Here is a 25,315-nt window from a genome sequence, read left to right on the forward strand (position 1 = left end):
TCTACAGATTCAACACAAACCCTATCAAAATCCTAGCTGCCTTTTATGTAGAAATATACATGCTGATACTAAAATTCGTATTGAGATGCAAAGGACCCAGATTAGCCAAGATCATCTGAAAAAACAAGAAAGAATTTGGAGGACTCAAACTTCCTGATTTCACAACTTACTACAAAGCTACAGTAATCAAGATATATAGACTGGCACAAGGACTGACATATAGATCAATGTAATAGAATAGAGGGTCCAGAAATAAGCCCTCACATTTATGGTCAACTGATTTTCGACAAGGGGGCCAAGACAACTCAGTAGGGGAAACAGTCTTTTCAATAAATGGTGCTGGGACAACTGGATATCCACATGTAAAAGAATGAAGTTGGACTCCTACCTCATACCATATACAATAATTAAATCAAAGCAGATCAAAGATCTAAATGTAAGAGTTAAATTACAAACCCTAAGAAGAAAATGTGGAAAACAGAGCCTGAAGTTTCTCCTCTCCTTCCCGCATACTTGAGGTGGGGGCCTGGAACACTGCGCCCCTGCTGAAGATAGAACACTATCAAAGCACACCTCGTTAAAGTATGCGTGGACGTGAGAATGCAGCTGGGGAACTGTTTTTCTGTTATTGTCCTTGAGAATAAGATAAGACCCATTTTGCAGACACGATGTTAAACCACCTTGAGAAAATGTCTGTGTGCACATTAAAGCATTTCTCTATCCTAAAAGCACAATAAATAAGGGTCTTGGGAACGGGACAGACACACTTGCCCGACAGGCGTTGTGTCCCCTGCTCCCAGTCTCCAAGAGATATTTTGTCTCGAATCTTAATTTCTGCGTCGCCCCTGGCAACAAGAAAACATAAGCATAAATCTTCATGCCATTGTATTAGGCAATGGTTTCCTAGACATGGCACCCAAAACACAAGCAACGAGAGAACAAATAGATAAACTGGACTTCACTAAAATTAAAAACTTTTGCGCTCCAAAGGACACCACCAAGAAAATGAAAAGACAACCCACAGAATGGAGAAAGTTTTTGAAAATCATATACATGATAAGGGTCCTGTATCTAAAATATATAAAGAACTTTTACAACTCAATAATAAAAAGACAAGTAATCCAATTTTTAAAAAGGCAAAGGATCTGAATAGACATTTCTCCAAAGAAGATAAATAAATGGCTAATAAGCACACGAAAAGATGCTCAACATCATCAGCTGCCAGGGAAATGCAAATCAAAACCACACTGAGATAACATCTCACACCCACTAGGATGGTTATAATCAAAAAGACGGAAAATAAAAAGTGTTGGCCAGGATGTGAAGAAATTGGAACCCTCATGAACTGTTGGTTGAAATGTAAAATGGTACAGCCACTTTGGAAAAGAATTTGGCAGCTCCTCAAATGGTTGAACATAGGGTTACTATATGGCCCAGCCAATTCCACTCCTATGTATGTACTCAAAAGAAATAAAAGCATATGTCCACACAAAACTTGTACATGAATATTCACAGCAGCATGATTCAAAGTAGCCAAAAAGTACCCCCCAACAGGTGGTGAGCTCACCCTTTCTTTTCCCACGAGTGTTTCCACTGGATTGAATTCAAGCTGTCTCAAACCCAGAAGGGGTAAAAACAACAATAATAAGAAAAACTCCCCAATGGCATTCATCAGGGCTGGCTTCATTGATGGGCCCTGTGCTTGGTTTAATGCTCTGCTGTCACCGTTGTGAAGTTATTGATAATTTTTGCATAAGAGGTCCTGCATTTTTATTTCACCCTGGGCCCTGCAAATTTCTGTAGTCGGTCCTGGCTGTCATCACCCTCAGAGGAAATGTTGAAGGCCTCACTCCAACCCACAAAGCCCTACAGAGGCTGGCTCCTGGCTACTGCTCTGAGCTCAGCTCCTTTCACCTTCTTCCTTGCTCCTTCTGCTCCAGCCACACTGGCCTTCTGGCTGTCCCTGGACACCCCAGGGCCTTTGCCCCTGCTGTTCCCTCTGTGTGGACACTCTTCCCAACAGAGAGCCGAATTTCCTTCAGGTCTCTGTTCAAGAGGCACCTCAGTGGGGCCTTGCCTGTTCACTCCATGAAGTAGAAAACCCCCTTACCCCAGGCTTCCTAACTCCCTCCCCGGCTTTACTCTTCTCCACAGCACTTATCACCATCTGGCATGTTGTATATCAATTTGTTGAGCTGTTTATCATCTGCCACCCACATTAAATGTGAGCTCCATGAGGGCAAGGCCAGGTCTGTTTGTTCACTTTGTTTTCCCAGAGCCTAGAACCATTCCTGGCTCATGGTGGGGATCCATAAATACTTGCTTAATAATTTAAAAATTGGGGGAAACTCCCTATGTACCCAGGAATAAAGAATTACTTAACTAGATTATGGTTTAACAGTATACTGGAATAGAATGGAGTCATGAAAAATGACAGCACAGATGTGTATTTATTTAACATAGAAGACAGTGCACTTTACATTGCTGAATGGTAATAATAAGTTACCAAGCCAGATATATTCTAAGATCCAATTTTCCTAAACAGTCATACGTATGTGCGTATTTATTTATGTAGACGTGATTTTTGAAAGTCTGGAAGGATGAATTCCAAAAATGCAAAAAGTATTTCTTGCTGAGCAGTAGAATTTCAAGGGCTTTTATTTTCTTCTACATGTTATATAGACTTGCTAATTTTTCTATAGTGAACATATATTAAATACACAACTTTTTTTTTTAAGTGGAGACTTTTTAAAAAAATAATTGACTATTGGAAACTTGGAACCACTGTTCCAGCCAAGGGCAGGTGAACAGATTCAAGTCCCCTCCAGAGTCCCTTTGAGCCTTTGAGTCTCCAAGGAGAACAGCCCCTTCCCAGGTAAGTGGCTCGTGGGCACCCACAGCAAACACTGCCGGTGCTGCTGGGTTGGAGCTGGCGGCAGGTCTAGCTAATGTTTCTAGATAAACCAATGGAAAGAGTAACCATGGGCAACCTCACTATCTGAAGAGAACACTAGGCTGTGCATCTAGTCATTTTTTTTAAGTAAGCTTGTAATTTTAGAGTAGTTTTAGATTTCCAGAAAAATTGCAAAGATAGTACAGTAAGCTCTCATAAACCCACACCCAGTTTCCCTTGTTATTAACATCTTACATTAGTGTGGTACATTTGTAACTATTACTGAACCAATATTGATACATTATTATTAAAGTCCATACTTTATTTAGATTTCCTTATTTTTACCTAATGTCCTTTTTCTGCTCCAGGATCCTATTCAGGATACCACAATAGATTCAGTTATGTCTCTTTAGGTAACCCTCAGTGGTGACGGTTCAGATATTTTAAAAAATACTTAGAGAACATAACTTTCTTTTAACAAAAATAGAACCCTACATACATTCTATTTTAGAATGTATCCTGGGTGTCCTTCTATGTTGCTAAATTTTCTCCTATTCTAAAGTTTATTTTAGCAGGTAATCTTATGTCCTTTGGAATACACTGCATGAAGTGAGATTATTTTTTATTCAAATTTGATAAAATTAGGAAAAAAGTACACACAGACATATGTGCTTGAGTGTACACGGATTATTCCTGGAAGTGCAAGAAAAGCAAAGCTGTCCCTGGGGACGGGAACTGTTACCTGGAAGCTGGGGCCAAAGAGAGAATTTCTTTTTACTGTATATCCTCTGTACATTTTGTATTTTATACCTTGTACATATATTACATATCCAAAAAATTAAGAAAAATAATTAAAAACCCATGCTTCGGAGCCTGTGGAGAATGCAGGGGTGTTCGCCTGCCCCACCTCCATGGTTGCTAACATGACCACAGACATAGGGGACTGGTGGTTTGATGGGTTGAGCCCTCTACCACAGGTTTCACCCTTGGGAAGACGGCTGCTGCAAAGGAGAGGCTAGGCCTCCCTATGGTTGTGCCTAAGAGCCTCCTCCTGAATGCCTCTTTGTTGCTCAGATGTGGCCCTGTCTCTCTAGCTAAGCCAACTTGAAAGGTGAAATCACTGCCCTCCCCCCTACGTGGGATCAGACACCCAGGGGAGTGAATCTCCCTGGCAACGTGGAATATGACTCCCGGGGAGGAATGTAGACCTGGCATCATGGGACGGAGAACATCTTCTTGACCAAAAGGGGGATGTGAAAGGAAATGAAATAAGCTTCAGTGGCAGAGAGAATCCAAAAGGAGCCGAGAGGTCACTCTGGTGGGCACTCTTATGCACACTTTAGACAACCCTTTTTAGGTTCTAAAGAATTGGGGTAGCTGGTGGTGGATATCTGAAACTATCAGACTACAACCCAGAACCCATGAATCTCGAAGACAGTTGTATAAAAATGTAGCTTATGAGGGGTGACAATGGGATTGGGAAAGCCATAAGGACCACACTCCACTTTGTCTAGTTTATGGATGGATGAGTAGAAAAATAGGGGAAGGAAACAAACAGACAAAGGTACCCAGTGTTCTTTTTTACTTCAATTGCTCTTTTTCACTCTAATTATTATTCTTGTTATTTTTGTGTGTGTGCTAATGAAGGTGTCAGGGATTGATTTGGTTGATGAATGTACCACTATGTAATGGTACTGTAAACAATCGAAAGTACGATTTGTTTTGTATGACTGCGTGGTATGTGAATATATCTCAATAAAATGAAGATTAAAAAAAAAAAAAAACAAAAAAAAACCCATGCTTCATCATTTACCCTATCAGCCCTTTCTTTCCCTTTGAGGAAGGAAATGCTCTCTCCCCAGGTTTCCCACATCCCTGTGGCCTGCAGGCTGCTCTGTGCCGAGGCTGCTGGGTAAGAAGCAAGGAAAAGATTTGGGCTCAGGTTGGCAGCACTGGGCCTGGTGGGATGAGGGCCTAGGGGTAGAGGGGCAGAATGGCCAAAGGGTCTGAGCCCAGAAACTGGCTGGGGTGTTGTAGGTGGGGGGTTTGAAGGAAAGAAGGAGAAGCTGGGAGACTGGACACCTGGATCCTGGCCCTGAACCTCCACCTCACTGGTGGCCGGACAGATGCCTCTTCCTCCCTGGAAGTGATGGGGCTGGACTTACCAGATGGCCTCTGAAGCCCCTTCATGTGCTAAAGCTCTCTGAGAATAAGGGACTTATCTCCTGCAGTGGGAGGCCCAGGTTAGCTTTAGAAGAACAAGCAGGAAAGTGGCAAGAATAGGGAGCCCGAGTTGTAAGGCCAGCAGGGACACAGGAGTCAGAAGCGGGCACAGAGAGGACCCTAAAAAAGTCAAAATATTAAGGAACAGGGTGGCAGCAAATAGAAAGTGAGGAGGGAAGCCTTCTTGGACCAATTCCAGGATGGGGAGCCCAGGAAAAGAGACATGTTGAAGGACTGCTGGGCCCAGGGATGAGGAGGCTGGGCAGATGGCATCTGGAGGGACACATTCTGCAAGGATCAGGGCCAGCTGTGAGGAAGTATACCAACTTGCACGTGGGCTGAGTCAGAGCAGGCTGCTGTCCAGGATGAACTCAATGCCCGAGATTGCCCCCTTTAGAAAATCGTAACCTGAGGGAGATTTTGTGCTGACGCATCTGATATCCCATAATGTCCTGAGGAACCCTGAGATGTCCAGCAGGGTGAGGCTTTGGTCCAAACTTGCAGCCTCCAGGAGAGAAACAGCCCTTTATCTCCCCCTGCTGCTAGGTCTTTCAACAAGCTCTTCCCTCCTCCTAAACTACCTTCCCCACATACCTGGCAAACTCCTATTCATCCTTTAAATCTCAGCTTAGATGTCACCTCCTCCAGGAAGCCTTCCTTCACACTCCCAGGTGGAATGTGGGGCTCACAGTGCGCCTGGAGCCTCCTCCCTCAATGCACCTTCCCCATGTGTGATAATTATCCCCTCAACAGCCTGTGAGCCATGAAGTTAGGAACCCTGACTCTCTGTGTGTCCCCAGCCCCAGCAGAATGCCTGGGTACAGGAGATGCCCCTGAACATCTGTTGGATGCATGTTGAAGAGCTGGGGCAACAGCAGGATTCAAGCCCAACTCAAAGAAGTCAGGCAATCTGGCAGCAGGGATCCAAAGGGCAACTTTTGGAGACTACATACAAGGACCCGAAGTGGCTTGGATCATTAGGCTCATGTCAGAAGACATCAAAATCCTCTAAAGGCTGCAACAACATTCATGAGGAGTTCCAAATTTGACTAAAAAAAAGAAAATTCAGGATTTTTTTTTCTACTCTTGACTTAGCTCCAGAAAGGGCTGCAGTTCAAGGACACACATCTGGGATTCTAATAGAACCCAGAGAAAGAACCAGGCTTTCCTCTCTCACCCAGCATCCTTGTGTCTGAAGGACAAGGGCATTTGCTGACCAGGCACCAACCACCCTTTCATGTCATCCTCATGCCCCCTGAAGCGAGAACTATTATTTCCCCATCACACAACAACCAGGCCTCTGAGGGAGAGAGGCTTGGTCATTCGGCAAAGTTCTCACCACTCTCAAGACAGCATCCCTTGAAGCTCTGCCAGCTACATTGTCTGTGTGGGGTTGTCAGTGACCTTGAGGATGTTTTTTATGTGTATAAGAGCATATTCAGAGTTACTTTGGTTTTAAAAATGGATATTCAATTTATTAAATTTCAAATTAAGAACCCAGTTCTTTTAAGCATTTGAGTTCAGCTTACAAATCCTTTGCTTTATGTTTCTAATTTCATCAAATGTTTAAAGTCACTTTGATTAATAAGTGGTCGATTTTATAATTTATAAACTTGTTCAACAACATACCTTTAAACCTTGTAAACTGTGTTTCTAAATTCAGTTTCCTTTTTAAGAACTTTAATGATCTGACTGTCCAATAAATCTTTCACACAATTTAAGTAATTCTGAGAATTCTAATCAGTTAAATTTACAATTTAAACTTACTGCATATAAACTCAGTATGATTTCCAACCTACAACACAGCTGGGGAATGAGGTCTAGAGCTGCAGACAGGGCAATTTTTCTTAGGACCTTGACTGACAGGCTGAGAGCCTTTGAACAGGTGTGATATCATGGAGCCCAAAGCTTTCAAGAAGAGTGGACCCAAGGCCATAATCAGGTGTAAGTCTATCTCCATCTTCTCAAAGACGTATGTCATTCTCACTTAACAAAGTTACATCATTGGACTGGCTTCTGCATTTCTTTGTTTTTTAAGTTATTTATGTGTTTTCCTGCCTAGCTCTAAAGACTGCTGGGTTTGTTGGATGTTTGCATCCTTTTTGTACTGTGGTAGAGCTACAACTTTTCTGGGGCTACACATTTCAATAACCAGTTACTTGGATTCTGGGTCTCCCCAGCTATGTCTACATCACATGACACAAGAAGGCCCTTTCCACGACAGACGCCCCCTCTGGTTGGCATTTTGGAAACTTACCTTCAATCTTAGTCTTGAAGTGAGGGTACCTGTTCAGAATCTCCACCTGCTTCTTCCAGTCAAATTCATTCCTCCAGTAGGACAGGACTTTCTTCAGATAGTTGGAGTTGAACCCGTAGTGGAAGCGGCTGTCCTCCACGGATGGGGTCAGACGTGCCCTGTCAATCCTCTGGTGCAAGTCCTGGAGCGGCAGGTACCATGGGGAGGGGGTGGGGCAGAGCAGGCAGAAAGTTTGTTTCCAAAGGAGAGAGCAGGCCCCGAAGCCACAGACACTGCACTAAGGCAGTTACCAGGCAAAGCTTCACGGCAGAGGGCGAGGAGGCAGGTCTGTAGATTTGTGCTCTGCAGCTGTCAGGTTTATGCCAGAGGGAACCTCACTGTTTCCCACAAAGTGGTTATTCCCAAAGCATATGTGTTCTTCCCTTTCAACTTCAGGTTTACTTCTCATCCTCCTTTTTTTTTTTTTAAATGTATGAACGATACTCACCTTTAATTGACCTAGGTTTATATATAGCAGGGGTCGGCAAACCACATAGTAAATATTTTAGGCTTTGCGGGAAAAAATGGTTCAACTCTGCCCTCGTGGTGCAAAAGCAGCCCTACCCTGTCTCTCTAGCTAAGCCAACTTGAAAGGTGAAATCACCGCCCTCCCCCCTACGTGGGATCAGACACCCAGGGGAGTGAATCTCCCTGGCAATGTGGAATATGACTCCCGGGGAGGAATGTAGACCTGGCATCGTGGGACGGAGAACATCTTCTTGACCAAAAGGGGGATGTGAAAGGAAATGAAATAAGCTTCAGTGGCAGAGAGAATCCAAAAGGAGCCGAGAGGTCACTCTGCTGGGCACTCTTACGCACACTGTAGACAACCCTTTTTAGGTTCTAAAGAATTGGAGTAGCTGGCGGTAGATACCTGAAACTATCAGACTACAACCCAGAACCCATGAATCTTGAAGATGATTGTATAAAAATGTAGCTTATGAGGGGTGACAATGGGATTGGGAAAGCCATAAGGACCACACTCCCCTTTGTCCAGTTTATGGATGGATGAGTAGAAAAATGGGGGAAACAAACAAACAAACAAAGGCACCCAGTGTTCTGTTTTGCGTTAATTGCTCTTTTTCACTTCAATTATTATTCTTGTTATTTTTGTGTGTGTGGTTAATGAAGATGTCAGGGACTGATTTAGGTGATGAATGCACAACTATGTAATTGTACTGTGAACAACTGAATGTACGCTTTGTTTTGTATGACTGCATGGCATGTGAATGTATCTCAATAAAATGAATTAAAAAAAAAAAAAGCAGCCCTAGACAACACTAGATGTATAGGTGTGGCTGTGTTCCCATAAAACTTTATTTATGGACACTGAAAGCTGGATGTCATATAATTTTCACGTGTCACAAAATATTATTCTTTTGATTTTTTTTTTTCACCATTTTAAAATGTAAAAAGCATTCTTAGCGATGTGGGCCATATGAAAACAGGTGGCAGGCAAGATTTGGGCCATAGTTTGCCAACCCCTGATACACAGCACTGAAGGACACATTATAACTCATCTGGGATAAAAATTGAAGGTGAGGAGAAAGGGTGCAAATCTAATGGGCATGTACCAGCCCCCCCACTGCGGGAAGTTCCAGTCTGTTCACGGAGCCTCTCATGTGTCACCCCTTCCCAGTGCTTCCTCCTAAGAACTTTAGTCACCCCAAGCAGATTTCAGAAATCTTAAGACACCTAAGGGAGTGAGTTATCCTTGGGCTCAGCCTCTGCATTACAAAGCGAGGCCCTAGCAAATCCTACCAAGGGAGCCTCAGCCTGGTTTCTCCTGGGGGCAGCCCAGTTTATACTTTTTAATCCCCTTGTCCTTGGAACTCTCATGACTTTTTATTGGCACCTCTTATGGCCTTCATCCCTATTTATCATGTTCCTTTTCTTATCTATTGAGCAATGGACTATTTGAGAGAAGGCTCCCTCTCTCCTTCCAAGCTCCCAGCAGAGTGACAGAAATCATGGCCAGGAACATTCTAGGTCCCATTCACCCTCCTGGCCCTCCTCAAGCCTAGCTCCTCCATGAAGCTGCCCTCCCTGATCTCCCCCACCCACTGATCACTTTCTTCCTTACTCTAGTCCTGTGCAGTAGAGAGTACAGCAGCTTTGGAGTAGACAGACCTGAGTTCAAATCCTTCCGCCACCTTGGACAGACTGCTTTACATCCCTGAGCCTCAGTCTCTGCAACTGTAAAATGGGGACAGTAGTCCTCACCCTACGGGATTCCTGTAGACTGAATGTGATCATCGATGGCTGGACACCCAGTAGGTGCTTAACCAACGCTGGCCTCTGCTTCTTGGAGCTACGGCATTTTATGCCAGCACCGCCTCATTTTTCACTCAGGATCTTTGCCCAGGCCCTGGCAGGAACCTGCTTGCTTTTTCCCGTAAGCTCACTCCCAGGGTTTCAGGTGGGGCATAAGGAACTGAGAACAGCTGCTGTCTGTGACCCCTGATGCACTGAACTGTCTACCTGGCACCCCTCTCCTGCCCGGCTGCTGCTGGGCTCTTGGGTGGGGGAAAGGAGCGGGAGGGATGGAGTGGGGGAGCTGGGAACCTCTCTGGAGCAATCTGTACCTGCTGAGTGGGAGAAAAAAGACTAAAAACACTTCAAAGACAGGTCACTCGCCAAGGTCCCAGTCCCTTCTCTGGTCCCAGCTTTAGGGCCTTGGGCCTTGGGTTGGGAACAGAGAATCCACGGAAGGGGCCTCCCCGCCCTGCCCTCCACTCAGCCCCGCCCGGAAGAAGGCGCCTTACGTTGATCTCCTCGTCCGACGTCTCCACCTTGAAAGGGCGGATACTCTCGTCCTCCCTGGCTGTGGGCTTCGTCCCCGGTCCCCACCACCCATCTTCAAGGGTCAAGGTTTCCTCCTTATCCCGGGACATGAACCGGTAGATGACAAAGGCCAGCACCGAGGCGAGGAGAACTTCCAGCCACATGATTCCTGCAAGAAGGTGGGGAGACTCTAGCGGCACCAGAGACCACCCAGCCAGGCTGGAGACTCCAGATCTCCAGTGAACACCCCCCTCCCCTGCTGCTTCTTGCCACCTAATCCCTGATTTTATTTACTTTTGAACAAAAAAAATTAAATAAGCATAGTATAGAAAAATTGGAAAACCGAGAAAGAGCCACAATTACCCATAACCCTCCTAAGCTATGAAGTTCATGATTCAAATTGGAAAACTTCTGCCCAGCCCTGGGCGTGGGGCCTGCATTCCTGAGCCTCACGTTTCTGTGGGGGACCTCCTGTTCCCCGGGAGGAGGAGCGACTCCTCCGAGTGGTGGGCTCAGGAGAAGGAGTAAGCCTCTGTGGCCCAGCGCTTGCTCGGTCTGTCTCTTTGAGAGGGGCCTGTCAGGATATAGGAGAGGTGAGGAGGCAGGTCTGAAGGGCTGGGCGGTGGAGTTCAACTCAGGGGCAAGGGTTAGGAGGTCCAGCCATGCTGCACATCACAGCAGTGTTTTGATCCTTATTTGTCTTTTTTTTTTTCAGAAGGGGAAGAAAGAGGAGCTTAGTCCCCTCACACCCAGTACCAGGAAGCTACTAGCTTAGCATTGTTATCTAGCTCCTCATTTTCCACATTCTCAGGGAAGTAACCCACAGAATGTTCATGTTTGGAGAAACCTGCAATCTAATGGCAACTCTCCTTATGCCAGAGCTGGGGAAGATTCTGCAGAGGTGGTGTAGTTGGGTAGGATCCAATCTGATGAGAAAGCTTCGAGTCTGAGGCCAGGTCTTGGCTGCCTGACTAGGAAACTACCCCATGTGTGCCTCTATTCTGTACTTGTTCTATTCCATGCACCTTAGATGTTCAGGACCCTGCTGGGCGCTTGCCAAGGCCATGCGGTTTGCTCTTGCCAGGAGCTGAGAACTTTCACTCTAAACTGAGAACTAGGCCACTGGGGGCCTTTCCCTGAGATAACCAGTCCACAGTGGTCCAGAAATGGGGCTTCCACAGAGCCAGCCTCAGCTTTGGCTCCCTCCCCCACTCCTGCAGCACAGTGGAAATCTCATCAGGAAACTGGCTTGTTAATCTCCATTTCTACCAGGGAACTCCCAGACTCCGGGCTCCAGTGCCCAGTCACTGGAGCCATCTCTGCTGCTTCCTCCACACCATCCATCACTGAGTCCCAATGCCCTTGGATTCAATCCCCTCCCCTGGACCAGAGCCCTTGTCACTGCACACCTAGATTGCCAGGATGGCTTTCAGGAGAGGAAGCCTCCAGCCCCATTGCTCAGGTAACTGATGCTGTAGCCTTCTTCCTGCAGTGTGTCCAACCCTTGCACTTCCAACATGGCTAACCTTGGGCTCATTTCCCTCTTTGTGAAACTTAGAAGTGACTCAAAGTCCCATTCAGCCAACATTTTATTGAAAGTCTAAGATGTGCTAGAGAGCAGGCCTCCACCGTCATAGCCAGAGAGGTGGCATGAGGTTTGTTAGTTGTGTGTTCTATGCCCGGCCTGAAGACAGAACATGGCTTTTATCTCCCAATCCCAGGCACCAACAGTACCTGGTTCCAAGTACCTGTCGCGTCAGCAGATTGGATAGGTAGCTGGTGCCAGCACTCCTACAATGAAAACAAAGCTGGAGATAAGTCCCTCCTATTTTAAGGAATTCAGGAAAGAAAACTTCCCAAGCTTCTTCAATTTCCAGAGAGATTCTCTCCCTGCCAGGAAATTCTAGCTTTGAGAAGATGGAGAAGAGTCGGTTACTAGCTGTGTTATTTGAAGGCGGGACTAGGCTCAGGGACTGTGGGGGCAGCGGGGGGAGCATATGGGAGAGGGAAGAGGCAGAGTGAAGGCAGAGCGCAGAGCAGGCCCCAGCAGCAGAGCAGATGCACACAGCTCGCCTGGCAGAGCAGCCTGCACCACACCAGGCCGTTGGCTCGGGAGGGCAGGTGCCATGCCAGTCCGTCCCTGCCATAATCCCAGCACCCAGCACAGAGCCTGGCAGAGTGTCGTCCTTGGTCAATATTTGTGCCAACGGCGAATGTGGTGGAAGCAAACATGAATTTCGCATGACTTGTAAAGGGAGTGTGTGGCTCAGAGCTCTGTAGCCCAGAAAAACATGTTCTTAATCTTAATACATTCTTGTGGGTGTGAACCCATTGTAAGTAGGACCTTTTGATGAGGCTACTTTAGTTAAGGTGTAACCCAACTGAATCAGGATGAGTCTTAATCCTATTACTGGAGGCCTTTATAAACAGGATGAAATTCAGACACACACAGAGATAAAGCCATAGGAAGGAGCTGGAAGTCAGTGGTACCCAGAGATGCCAGGAGAGGTTGCCATGTGACAGCCAAGGACCAAGGATCGCTGGCAGCCAGCCCCCAAACGCGAGAGTCTTCTGGGAGAAAGCATTGCCTTGATGACACCTTGATTTTGGACTTCTCCTAGCCTCAGAACCGTGAACAAATAAATTCCTGTTGTTTAACCCAACCCATTGCATGGTATTTGTTTTTGCAGCCAGGAAACTAAAACAGGGAGCTAAAGCATAGTGAACAATAAAAGCAGCCAAACTCCCAAGCAAACTTGACAAACTGTCCTGCTTACCTGATACTGTGGGTTGAATTTACTTCCCCAAAAGATATGTTCAAGTCCTAACCCCCAGTAACCATCTGTGAATGTGGTGGCCTTTGCAGACGCAATGAGTTACATTACGATGAAGTCATACTGGATTAAGGTAGGCCCTAAATCCAATCACTGGTATCTTTATAAAGAGAGATTTGGAGACAAAGAGACCCAGGGGGAACAAGGCCATGAGATGATGGAGGCAGAGACTGCAGTGAAGCAGCTACAAATCAAGGAACACCAAGGATCGCCAGCAACCACCAGAAGCTAGGAGAAAGACATGGGGCAGAGTCTCCCTCAGAACGTCCAAAAGGAACCAACTCTGCCAACACCTTGGTTTGGGACTTCTGGCCTCCAGAACTGTGAGAGCATAAATTTCTGTTGTTTTAAGTCACCTGGTTTGTGCTAATTTGTTATCGAAGCCCCGGGAAACTAAGACACCTGACTTCAGCAGAGAGAGGTGAAGAGCACAGTGTCACTTCCCTCTAGGAAAAAAGTCCGCCTGGGATACAAATGCCCAACTTTCCTATCTGGGTAGAATCATCCAGGGTTCTTGCCTTCTGATCACCTCCTTGGGAGGCCTGGGAGGCAAAGCTCTGCAGGAGTTGGCCTACCCCCCGCCCATCAAGGCACATGTCAGGCTGTGGCGTCCATTTTCCCTGGTGCCATTGTGCAGACCACCGATTCAGCTGATCTGACGTCCCCTGCACTTCAAACTGCATCCAGAACCATGTTGGCCCCAGAGACAAAATGTGGAATTGATCAGTGCCAGGATTCTATCACAATGAAGAGAATCCAGAGCAAGGGGCAATACAGCCAAAATTCAGCAACTTGACTTTCCTTTTCACTTATTTAAGGGAAGAATCAAGGTAGGCAGGGACTGTGTCCCAAATCACACAGCAATTGTGAGGAACAGAATTTGTAGCCAAAGAATCAACTTCCCATCTGCCCTTGGCATGTTGCACCTGCTGCCCCATCACATCTCCCTTTGGCACCTCTTTTTAGTCTTAAGCCTCTGTGCTTGCTCTCTGGGACACCCAAAGCACAGACAAGCCAGGACTGCACGGGAGCCTCGTGCCCCATCATCTGCCAGGCCTATGCATCATTTCCCACAAATGAAAATAATATCTTTCTCTCTCCTAGCCACAACAGGAGTGGAGATTCAATGGAAAAGGAGGTGGGTCACCAAGCCTGGACCCTTGCTTTTGCCCTGGGAAGAGGTTGGGCCTTGGAGTCCGACCAATCGGAGTTCACGCTCCACCTGTACTATCTGCTTGACTCATTCCAAACTCTCCTCTTCTGCAAGAAAAGATCATTATCACAGTCACAGCCAAGGACTTGGAAGGTCTCGGAGTTGCCAGGCACTTCAGGCTCTGCCATCCACAGTGGTGCAGCTGCCCTCCAGCCTCCGGAACTCCCTCACTAAGGCTGCTCAGGGGCTGCTGTTTTATTTGGAGTATGAAGAAAGTGGCTATTTGAGACTCAATAATGAGGGCACAACTGTCTGGTCAGCTCACTAGACAAGACAGATAAGGTGTGGAGCCTCAGGGTGGGCACCTGAGGGTTGGAACAGTGGAAGCAAACATCCCCCACAATGGGGGAAACCCAAGCACAGCTGGACTCTCAGCAGCAGCAAGCCTGGGTGGGTTGGGGTGTCTTTCGTGTTCTCCTCTCCTCCAGCTGGAGTGGTCTTCTATTTCTTCTATTTCCCCCATTGCCTTGAGTCCAGTGTTCTGCATAAAGCAGGGGCTCAGTGTCTGAGGAATTACAGACTTGAAGTTGGGAGGCCTGGGACAGTTCTGGCTCTGGCTGGTGGGGTTTCAGCCCTACAACTGGAAGACTTGAGTAAGACATTTATCATTAAAGTAGAAGGAGGTTAAAACCAAGATCAATCTTAGAGAGAAAACTAGGACAAATCAAAACGTACGAGAGACTTTCATACAATCACTTTCGAAAACTGTTTGGCAGTTATCTACCAAAGCTGGTCATAAACAAACTCTATGACTCAGCAATCCCACTGCTAGGTGTAGGGCCAACCAAAATGCATCCACATGTTCACCGAAAGCCGTGAACTAGAAGGCTCACAGAAGTACTATAAATAGCAGCCCCAAACCAGAAACAACCCAAATGTCCATTGTTTTCATTCCCTTGGTTGCTCAAGCAAATACTATGCAATGGGTTGGCATAAACAATGGGAATTTATTAGCTGATGGTTTTGAGGCTAGGAAAAAGTCCAAATCAAGGCGTCATCAAGGTGATGCTTTCTTTCTGAACACTGGCATTCTGGGGCTCACTGCTGGGGATCCTTGGTCCTGGGCTCCTCTGTCACATGGCAAGGCACATGGTGGCTCTACCTTCTCTTCCGAGTTCCACTGACTTTCAGCCTCTGGCTGCTCTGTCTGCTGCTTTCTCTGTCTCTGTCTGAATTTCATTCCACTCATAAAGGACTCCAGTAATAGGATTAAGACCCATCCTGATTGAGATGGGTCACACCTTAACTGAAGTAACCTCGTCAAAAGGTCCTACTTATAATCAGTTCACACTCACAGATATGGATTAAGTTTAATCTGGGGTACATAGCTCCAAACCATCACACCCACCAACAACGGACTGTGGTATATTCACACAACGGACCACTACACAACAAGAATGAACTATCTCCAACTATACAGAGTGACGTGGATGAATCTCACGCAAGGTGCTGAGCAAAAGCAGCCAGACACAAAAGAGCACATACTGTTTGATTTCATTTATATAAAGGACAAAGACTAACAAAACTAATCTATGATGATAGACAACAGAATGGGTCATTGTTTGCATATGTCCAGCTTTAGTAGATACTGCCAAAGGGGATAAGGGATAGACCTGAAGAGCAGGGCAGATGCATCAACACAATTCAGTCACCACAGGAGACGGACCATTTATCAGCCTGGGGTGGTCACCGCACAGCACCCCTCAACTGTGGCAATCTACCTGAGTTCTGATTCTGCACTCAATGAGATCTATCGATTCATAATTCTGCCACAGATACCCCAAAGCCTGGAAGGTGTTGGATGGCAGACCTAATCATTCATTTCCCTGCGAGATTTTATCTCCCAATCCTACCATACATCCCACAAACGTAAATATCTTGTTTGTTTGCTGAAACATGGTGACCCACCTAGGTGTTATCCCCATCCCATAGCACCCCTTAAACAGCAACGCTGGTGACTTCTGATTTTAGGAACTGGTACAACTTGGAGTTTATAGTAAGGTGCCTTCTAGCTTGCTTCTCTTTTCAGGTAATTCAAATCCCAGGTCCAGCATATCCTCCAGTATATCCCAACTGGGAGCCTTTGGGCAAGTTACCAAACCGCTTTGAGCATTTCGGGCCTCATTTTTAAAATGGGGCTAATGATGCCAACTTCAGGCTGGTTGTGAAGTTTGCCTGGCTTGAAGCAGGTGCTCAATGTGTATTCCTTTCGCTTCCCCTAAATTCCTTGTTACTGCATGGATTCTCAGTTGGAAGAGACCCCAGAGGAGTCCCTGTCTATTAGATAATCTCACTCACGCCTGCAGCCTGTGCACAGAAGCAGCTGCTGCAGCACACCTGTGGCTGGGATCGTCTGCTGTCCTCCCTGTGTGCCTTCACCAAGCACTGATGTGGGGACGAAGGAAAGCACGAAGCCATGTGCATCTTCACTACCAGTGCTTTGCAAGACCTGTCCCTGGGGGAAGCCTTGCTCCTCTTTTCTCTCTGTTCTGAGAAATTACATTCTCCACATTAGGAAGCAGAATTCTGTTTGCTAAGCCTTCGTGTTGCCGAGGAGAACAATATTGATCTCTTCCGTGTGGCCAGCTCCTGCTGGTGAAGAAAACATTCTAACTTTCAAAACATCGAAGTGTACAGGAGATACCATGGAAAATTCAGAAGTAATACAATACAAGATGAGAGGGCCTGCTTTATTATGCTAGCACCTGGTACTGGAACTTCATTGAAACCCCTCTCCCAAAGTTCCAGAAATATATTTTATCCAAGCAATTTTTTGTTCATTTGTTTATTTGTTTTTATAATGCTCATTTCCAGAATTCTGACAAAATATTGTGCTGGGAAGTTGGGTGGGGGGAAAGCTTTCAGAATGAAAATATTTTTCTTGGAGACATGGTACCCTTCCCTAGAAAATAATTAGCTTACCTAGTTAGGAAAATGCATTTTTGTTGTAAAATCAGCCTGTTTTTTTTTTTTTTTTTTAATACAATGACTGGGAATAATGATCATTTAGTTTCAATGCTGAGCTTAGAAGGAAACCTGATAAGAACAACTGATTCCTAAGATAAGAAAGGGGATTATATATATTTTAATAGTTGAAATTCTATACTGAAGTTAAATTCTGGGCATGCATTTATGAAAACTCGGAAGAAAACCAGGAATGAGCTCAAGTTGAAGAAGTTAGTCAAGACTTTATCTTTAAAGGCTGACTAAATGTAAAATATTTGCAAGTTGCAAATGATGCAAGCAGAGCAATTTATTACTTTACTTTTGTTTTGTCTTTCTGGGTCTGACTTACCAAGGAAAATTTGAAATATATGAGGCCAAATAAAATAGGTGCTTTGTTCTCTGGCACAGTTAAAAAGGTAAATCAGTCTAATAATTTAGTTGAACTCAATGTTTGTTACACTTAGGACAAAAATACAAGTTTTAAAATAATATGATTCATTTTAAGATTGATACTAAAAGCTCAAATGACTTTTTTTTCTATAATTTGAATTTAGTCTGTAGAGTACCAAGAAATCTTTTGTTTTCAAAGGAAATAAGAGATTTGGATTGGTGCCTTCGGAAAGTAAGTGTAAATATACTTTTGAACCGTACTGAGTGTGACTAAGAGCAGGGCACTGTGCAAGCCCAAGGAATAAAGGTACAGCCTTGTACTTTTAGGAGCTCACACTCTAGAAAAACAAACAAACAAGTTAACAGATAAACACCCTGCTGGTGATAGATATTATTTACACACATGGAAGTAGAGGTGGCTAAGTGTGCTACAAAGGTTTCATAGAAAAGGGGTCACTGAGCAGGGTTTTTAAGGATGAATAGGAGTTTACCAGGCAGAAAATAATAGTGGTGTGGGAACAAACCAGAGGGAAAAGAAAGCAAATGCAAAGCCATATAAGTAAGAAAGTACATGGTGTACATGAAGAACCACAAAAATCCTCTTTGGTATTTCAGAGTGAGAGGTGACAAATTTCAGAGTGTAGGAGTGTCATTTATTTCTAAACTAGCTGAAAGGAGTCTCATACCTTATCTCATCACAATGAAGCCGATTGAGGGTCTTTAACACAGAAAATGTGCTTACTATTCAGATGACTCTTGTTATTCAAATTATATGCCAAGAAAAGTGAGGTAAGGAAGGATATTTGGGGATGTGAGGATTTAATGGTTGTGTGAGACAAAGGTGGCCTGAACAGGACATTATCCAGAACCCAACATTTTGCCCCACCTGCCCTTAGTGAGATGGTGGCTCTGGCATGTCATTAGATTGAGATAGTGTGGCAGACTGCCAGCGATGTTATCCCATTTCTTCCTTAGCAATGGAATATTTATTTCAGTTGGAGCAGCCCAGCTAAACACTGAATTTCCCAGCTCCCCTTACAGTTCGGTGTGACAGTATGATTATGTTTGGAAATGAGCTAAAGTACATTTGGGGCAGAAGCACCAGCAGCACAGGCAGTACCTTTGAGTGAATTAGAAAAAGACACTTATTCCTCAAAACACTTCTATCCTTCAATAAAACAAAACCAAAAACCTAATATACTGACTTTGTTACAAGACACCTTATTGCCATCTGCCAGAATGTACCTGTAATAAAATACAAATCCATGATGTTGATGATGTGAATAGCATCATCTAAGGGTGTGCAGTGCACCATCTGCACAAGTGTCCATGGGGGGGGTCTTGTGTGTGTGTGTGTGTGTGTGTGTGTGTGTGTGTGTGTACGTAACTTACGGTAAGACTATGTAAAGTGCCCTGGCTCAGCTGGGAATCAAGGACCTTTTGCCCTTTTCTTTCCTCCTTCATGCTTGCTGGAACATAGACATGATGACCAGACTCCGGTAGCCATTTTGGACCATGAACTAATCTTGAGGATGGAAGCCAGTGCTAGGATAATGAGGGAAAAAGATGGAAGGAGCTTGGATTCCTGTTGACCACGAAGTATAGACTACATGCTTCCCAACTTCTTTTGTATGAGAGGAAGATAAACTTCTATGTTGCTTCAGCCACTCTTATTTTGAGTTTTCTATTATAGAAAGTCTAACGTAATCCTAACTAAATGAGAGAGTACGGGGGGAAAAGAAAATATATCAAATCCCTCAATGGACACTCTCTCAAGAACTAATGAATTTTCCATTTATATTATAAATAAACATTTTCTTGTACCTCAATCAGATAAAAGGTATGTTATCAGAGAGCAAACACAACACACTAGGTGGCCCCTTGAAAAGGTTTTTTTAAGGATGGAGCCAACCCCTTTGAGGACAGAAAAGGGCAGTCATCCCACTTGGCTGTAAGTTTGCAAATTCCTTCTTTAAAGAAAAAGCTAGATGTGAAGTCAAATGTAAAATACACAGTCTCTGACCCAGCATTTCAGTTCTAAGAATTTATCCCCCAAATATACTAAGCTTGCAGCTGTGTAAAATGTCATCCATACAAGAATATTCACTCCAGCTTTTTTTGTTTTTTGGTGAAAGCAGAAGATTGGAAACAACCTGAATTCCATCAACTGGGGACGGACGAAATAAGTTGTGTCATGGAATACTATGCAGAAGGTAAAAAAAAAATGAGATAAATGTACATGCACCGATATGGAAAGATCTCCAAGATATATAGTTAAGTGAAAAAAGCAGGGTGCAATAAAGTATGCATAATAAACAGGCATAACTTGTGTGGAGCAAAGCACACATACATCCATGCTTGTAGATCATCTCTGGAAGTTCACCCAACACACTGGTAACTGCTGCATGCAAAGAGGGGGCTGGGGAGTGGGGTGGGAACGATTTCACTGAATATGCTTCTGTACTTTGAAAAAGTAACTTTTTACCAAATGCTTGTATTACCTACTTAGAAACAAAATAATTACTCATTTTTTAAAATACAAAAACCATAAGGATGACGTAGTCTTCCCTGTGACTGCATTTCAGAGTCAGATGACTTCATGACAGCAGAGCTGCACAATGCAAGCTCGAGCAGCTGTGACCAGGACATCTGCTGCCTGACTTTCTTCTGCCCAAGGAGCCCACTGGACAAGGGCTAATCCAAAAACCCATGGGCATCTGATGGCCAGAGGCCTGGTGAAAATGTGAAACTGATGTCCAATGGGGTCATCCTTCCCATGGACGTGGTTCCTATTGTCACCTGGTACACACGACAGACACATGGGCATCATCTCTAACCTGTGACCTTCTCTGAGCTCCAGACCCAGATACCCACCTGCCAACTTGATGAGTAGTCCCTAGATATCTCAAAGCCACCTCCAGTGCATCTGAAATTGCACTGCAATCTTGCCCCCTAAGTTTTGTCCTTTTTGGGGGTTCCCTCTCACAGTAAGTGGCCCTACCCGCCTTCCAACTGCCAAGCCAAAAACCCAGGCAATGTCCTTGGTCCCCCTCTCTTTCACCCCACCCATAGCCCATCCATCAGCACATTCCAGCAGCTCTGCCTCCAAACTATATCTTGAATCGCTCTCCACAACCACAATGTGTCCAGCTCCTTGTGGTCTCTCTCCTCGACCACAGCAAAGTCCACTACCTGGCCGAGCCACACCTGCTCTACTCCCTGCAACACACTTGCCTCTCTGAGTCCTGAGTGGTCTTTTGGAAATGTACATCCAACCTTGTTATACCCCAGTTAAAAGCCTTAGAAAGCTTCCCACTGCCCTTGGACAAAGCAAGTTGACGTGGCCCTCAAGGCCTGCGAGGTCCGAAATGCCACCTCTCCCATTCCCTGGGTTCCACTCCCCACCTGCTCTTTCAGTCCCTGTACTCACCACGCTCGCTCCCACCACAGGGCTTTGCGAATGCTGTTCCCCCTGTCTGGAATGCTCTTCCCTCCCCTTCTCACCTCCTTAATCCCTACTCATCCTTCAGATTCCGGATCAAGTTACCTTCTCTGGGCAGTCTTTCCTGACCTATTTCAGCACAGTGCACCTCTCATTCTTAGCCCTTGTCAGCGTCACATTTGTTGGAGTGAGATCACTATCAGCCTCCCCCACTGGGATGGAAGTGAGCTCCTTGAGGGTAGAAGTCATGTCTGCTTTGGCTCCCCTTTATCCCCAAAGCTTGGCACTTATTTGATGCTCTGCAAATATCTGTTGAATGAATGGATGGACGAATTAAGAAGTCTGTGAATAACAGCATATAAAAAGTATAATCATTCTAGAACAAAAAGATGGCTGAATTCTTCTTGAGGAATAATATATAACCTACTTCTCAACCCAGTTTGTAGAGACAGACCATAGATGCAGGAAAAGGGTTGAGTAGGTGGCATGTGGTGCTATGGCAAGAAGACTGGAGAGCTGGTGTCCCAGGTTCTGGGATCTGAAAAGATGGGTTCCGACTCAGGAGCTTACTGAACACAGAAGGCGTGGGTCTACCAGCCAGCCCTCAGAGACTCCCCTCCCTCAAAGCCAGGCAAGTCAGAACCTCACAGATGGAAAATGCTCCTAAAATCATAGTAAGGTACTAGCTAAGGATGCAGCACTGACCACATGCCTGGCCTGAGGATAGACACATTCACTATAGGGCTGAAGACCCAAGTGCTTTCAGGAACAAAGGCCAAGGGCGGACACAGCCCTGAGAAGGTCCAGCTCTGCTGTGCATGTGACAATGTCCTTCCTCTGATGTGCTGTTTCTCTGACATTTTCCTAATCGTGACTCAGATTCACATTAGTGTGAGAACTCTGTGCTCCTCTTCGGGAGAGCCTTCCACAGGCTGGCTGGAACACTGTGGGGGCAGAGGGAGTAAGGGAAGAACGGTGGCACGGTGTGCCCCTCAGATGCCAGGCCAGAGAGAAAGGTGAGGCTCCCAGGGTCTGTGTGCCTCCTCGGGCCTGGGCTGGACGGGCCCCAAGCCTGCCCCCATACTGCCCTATCCAGCACCCCAAGCCTTGTTGCTCCTCCCTGGGGGAAGGTGAAGGAAACATCTGGTGGAAAGAGAAAAACAGATGGCCTCCCTTTCCATCCCAAGGACAGTCTGCCAAGGCAACACAGAATGGGAACATTTCTGCCGCCAACTCCCTGTTAGCAGCAATGGGCTCCCAAGGGCTTCCCAATGGCGTTTCCCAAAAATCCCAGCTGCTCTCATTCTAGCAGGGACCACTCTGGGCAGAAGGATGGCAGAGAATGGATGGGGGTGGGGTCTGCCAGCCTGCCCTCAGAGGCTCCCCTCCCTCAAAGCCAGGCAGGTTTTCCTCAGGGGGAGCTCCCTCTGAGCTCAGCTTCCTCACAGCTCTGTTCAGCCCAGCTGACAACCAAGTCTTTCCACCCTCAGCCACTTTCCTTGACCTCCAGTGGTGGGAGCAATGGCCCCGAGGAGGGGCTGAAAGCGGCTGGGCTGGGGAAACACAATGCACCAGGCCAAGAGTCTTGTTTATCTCCCTGCAAGACATGGAGCCAAGCCCTGAGGAGAGCAGTCTAGAGCCAGCTGTCAAGGGAAAGAAAAAATGCACTTTTTTAGGCAAAAGTAAAGCGGAGTAAAAAAGAAGTAAAAACAAGGGTGGGGCCGGGGCAGCCTTCTTGTGGGGATTCTGCTCTGGGGCTCTCAGTGCTGAGTGAAGGGGTCTGGATGGGTAAAGAGGAGGAGCTCGTGGGTGGGCTGGTGGGCTTGAGCATTTTTGGGGGTGGTTGGCTACGTTAGGTTTTTAAATGCCCTTGACGTGGGATCTACCACAAACTCATTTACACAGCCTTCCATGCAGGCTTTAAATTATATAACTGTGGGTGGTCTTTCGAGAAGACGGTCACAGATACTTCAGATTATAGGATTCCCGCACTCATGCTTGGGGAGTTTCATTTGTTCTGTTCCATCTCATGTTCTGCCAATTAAAATAAGAGCTGTAGGGTTTTCCATTGGTTCTAAATTACCAGACAAAAATCCCGAGTGGAATGCAGTTCACTACCTAGGTGGAAAAGGCCGTACCTTCTGTGGAATTTCAATGCTTGGCATTCTCTGAGTAGAGAAAGACTCTTATTTTGGGGGATAATAGGAATGGGCCATACAATACACCTGACTTGATTTCCTTGCCACCACTACATGAACGGCACTCGGCACCTCCCTCCCCTCCCCTAGTCCGCCTTCTCTCAACAATGTGCTGCACGGTCTGGAAACTTCCTCAGCAGTGCCTGTAACAGGTGTAACAGGATAGCACTGGAGAGCCCCGGAGCGGGGCCTTGCTGAGTCACCTGAGTCAGCTTTCTTGTCCGGACCGGTAGGGGAGGGCAGTGTGCTTCAAGAGGCCAGAGTTCAGAGGAATGTTCTGAGTGGTTGGGATCTTGGAGGGTGTTAGTTTAATTGTGGCAATGTCTAACTTACAACAATCAAAGAGTCACAAAAAGCTAAAAATACTTCTGGAGTTCCATCAAAGGAAAGACCTGGAGCTAATACTGGAATTAAGATGTTCGTCTTAACAGAGTACCACCAGGACCGTGAGGACAGCCCACGTGCAGGGTCCGGAAGGCTGCCTTTGTGGGAGGGAGAAGGCAGCCTGGGGAGGGGGCCGGGCCTGCCCCCGCCTCCTCAGAGCAGCAACACGTTCCAGCCAGTGAGTCCTGCCACAGGCAGAAAAACTGCAGAGTACAAAGATACATCCATTTCTTTCCAGAGAAGATAAGCGAGTTCAACTTCCCTGAACTGCCCTCACCATCACAGGGGCTAATCATATCTGAAAAGGCAGTCCTGGAGCTTGGCACTGAAACTAAAGTACTTATCTTCCTTTCCAAAGGCTCAAGTCTCTCCAGTCCTAATGGGAATGGAGTCGGAACTCATATGACTGAAAAGTCACCACTCAAGGCAGCAAGGTCGCTCATTGCACAGGAAAAGCCATGTCCCCAGGCCGAGCTGCTGGTGAAGGGGCGAAGGCCCCAGCTGCCCCTCCTCACCTCTCTGAGCCTCTCGGAGTGAGACTCTGACGCTCAGTGGAGGCACCTCGACCTCCTGTTCCCGGTCACCGGCTTCCTGAAGCCTTCACAGACCCACAGTGCAGGCCACTGCCAGGCTAAAGCCGGCAGACACGCCCACGGTGGGCCACTCTCAGCCCTCCCAGGCGCTGGGCTTGTACCTGGACACCCACAGCCTCCTGTGAGGAGGCCCGGGAAGCCCTGGAATGGGACACAGGGGTGGGAAGACTCTTACCTCATGTAATTACCTGAGAGGTAAGGGGTAGTTTTTTCTATTTTAAATGATTTAAAACTGAAGCTCAGAGAGGGTAAGTAGTTTGCTCAAGTTAACCCACCTACTTAGTGCCAAGAAGACGTTCACATCAGTCAGCTCATCAATCTTCTCAAACGCTAAAGGCAGCAAAAACTCCTGCTCCTGATCCAGGACAAGGACCATGGTTCCCGTTTGTGTTTTAGCTGAAGTATTTTCTGGAAAATTAGCATTTTTGCTAATGTGAACACTTTTAGTTAGGCCTTGGGGAGCCTCCCGGGTGTGGCTTTGCACAGCTGGACTCCTTGAGAGAGCAGCACTGTCTGCCGGAGGAAACAGATGGACAATGGGGTCCCTCCCATGGTTCTGAACACTGGGAGGAGTGCTGTAGGCCAGACAGGGAGTTAAAATAGCTGCTCTTCAGTGAGAGCGGGGACCCTTCCTCAGTAAAGTAAATAAACCTCGATGGCAGAAGAGGCTGCTTCAGCTGAGAGCTTGGTTTGCATAATCATGGGTTGAGTTATATAACCAAGGATGGGATTGCAGTTCTCTTTGGCTTTGGCAAGAGTGAACTCTTTTGGAGTGTCCACTGACTCCCCTCCTCAGGAAAGGCTGTGGCTGGATCCTTGGCAAAACATTGGTGCATTCCTGAGGAACTGCTGGGGCACCTTCTCCCTGCTACAACCTCCCTGCCTCACCACACACAGTGCCCTGGAGACTCTGCTCCTTATCTGCAGGGCCTGGGCCAGGTACCACCCACAGGCCACCCATGGGTTACCCTAGGAGGCTAGCAGGGCAGTGACCCTCTTGCCTCTTCTCCCAGGGCCCTTGCCCTCTGCCTGAGGCCATGCCCCCCAGAGCCAGGGCCTTCCCTTGGCCCACAGCTGTCCTCAGGGGACCTGGTGTAGGCTGCAGGGACCACCCAGGCC

At 46.4% G+C, this 25,315-nt stretch overlaps 1 protein-coding gene across 1 annotated transcript in view; it reads right to left on the reverse strand.

Annotated features, from left to right (window-relative positions):
• Nucleotides 1-25,315, reverse strand: part of EPHX1 (epoxide hydrolase 1) — a 41,444-nt gene that overhangs the window by 13,302 nt on the left and 2,827 nt on the right. Inside the window, exons 2-4 of the mRNA XM_037822877.1 lie at nucleotides 11,931-11,987; nucleotides 10,178-10,365; nucleotides 7,374-7,554 (exon numbers count right to left, since the gene is read on the reverse strand). Of these exons, the coding sequence (XP_037678805.1) occupies nucleotides 7,374-7,554; nucleotides 10,178-10,360 (364 nt within the window). The 5' untranslated portion in view covers nucleotides 10,361-10,365; nucleotides 11,931-11,987. The remainder of the gene's footprint in view (nucleotides 1-7,373; nucleotides 7,555-10,177; nucleotides 10,366-11,930; nucleotides 11,988-25,315) is intronic.

Source organism: Choloepus didactylus, chromosome 2 (genome assembly GCF_015220235.1).
Source record: "Choloepus didactylus isolate mChoDid1 chromosome 2, mChoDid1.pri, whole genome shotgun sequence".
NCBI classification, from domain to species: Eukaryota; Metazoa; Chordata; class Mammalia; order Pilosa; family Megalonychidae; genus Choloepus; species Choloepus didactylus.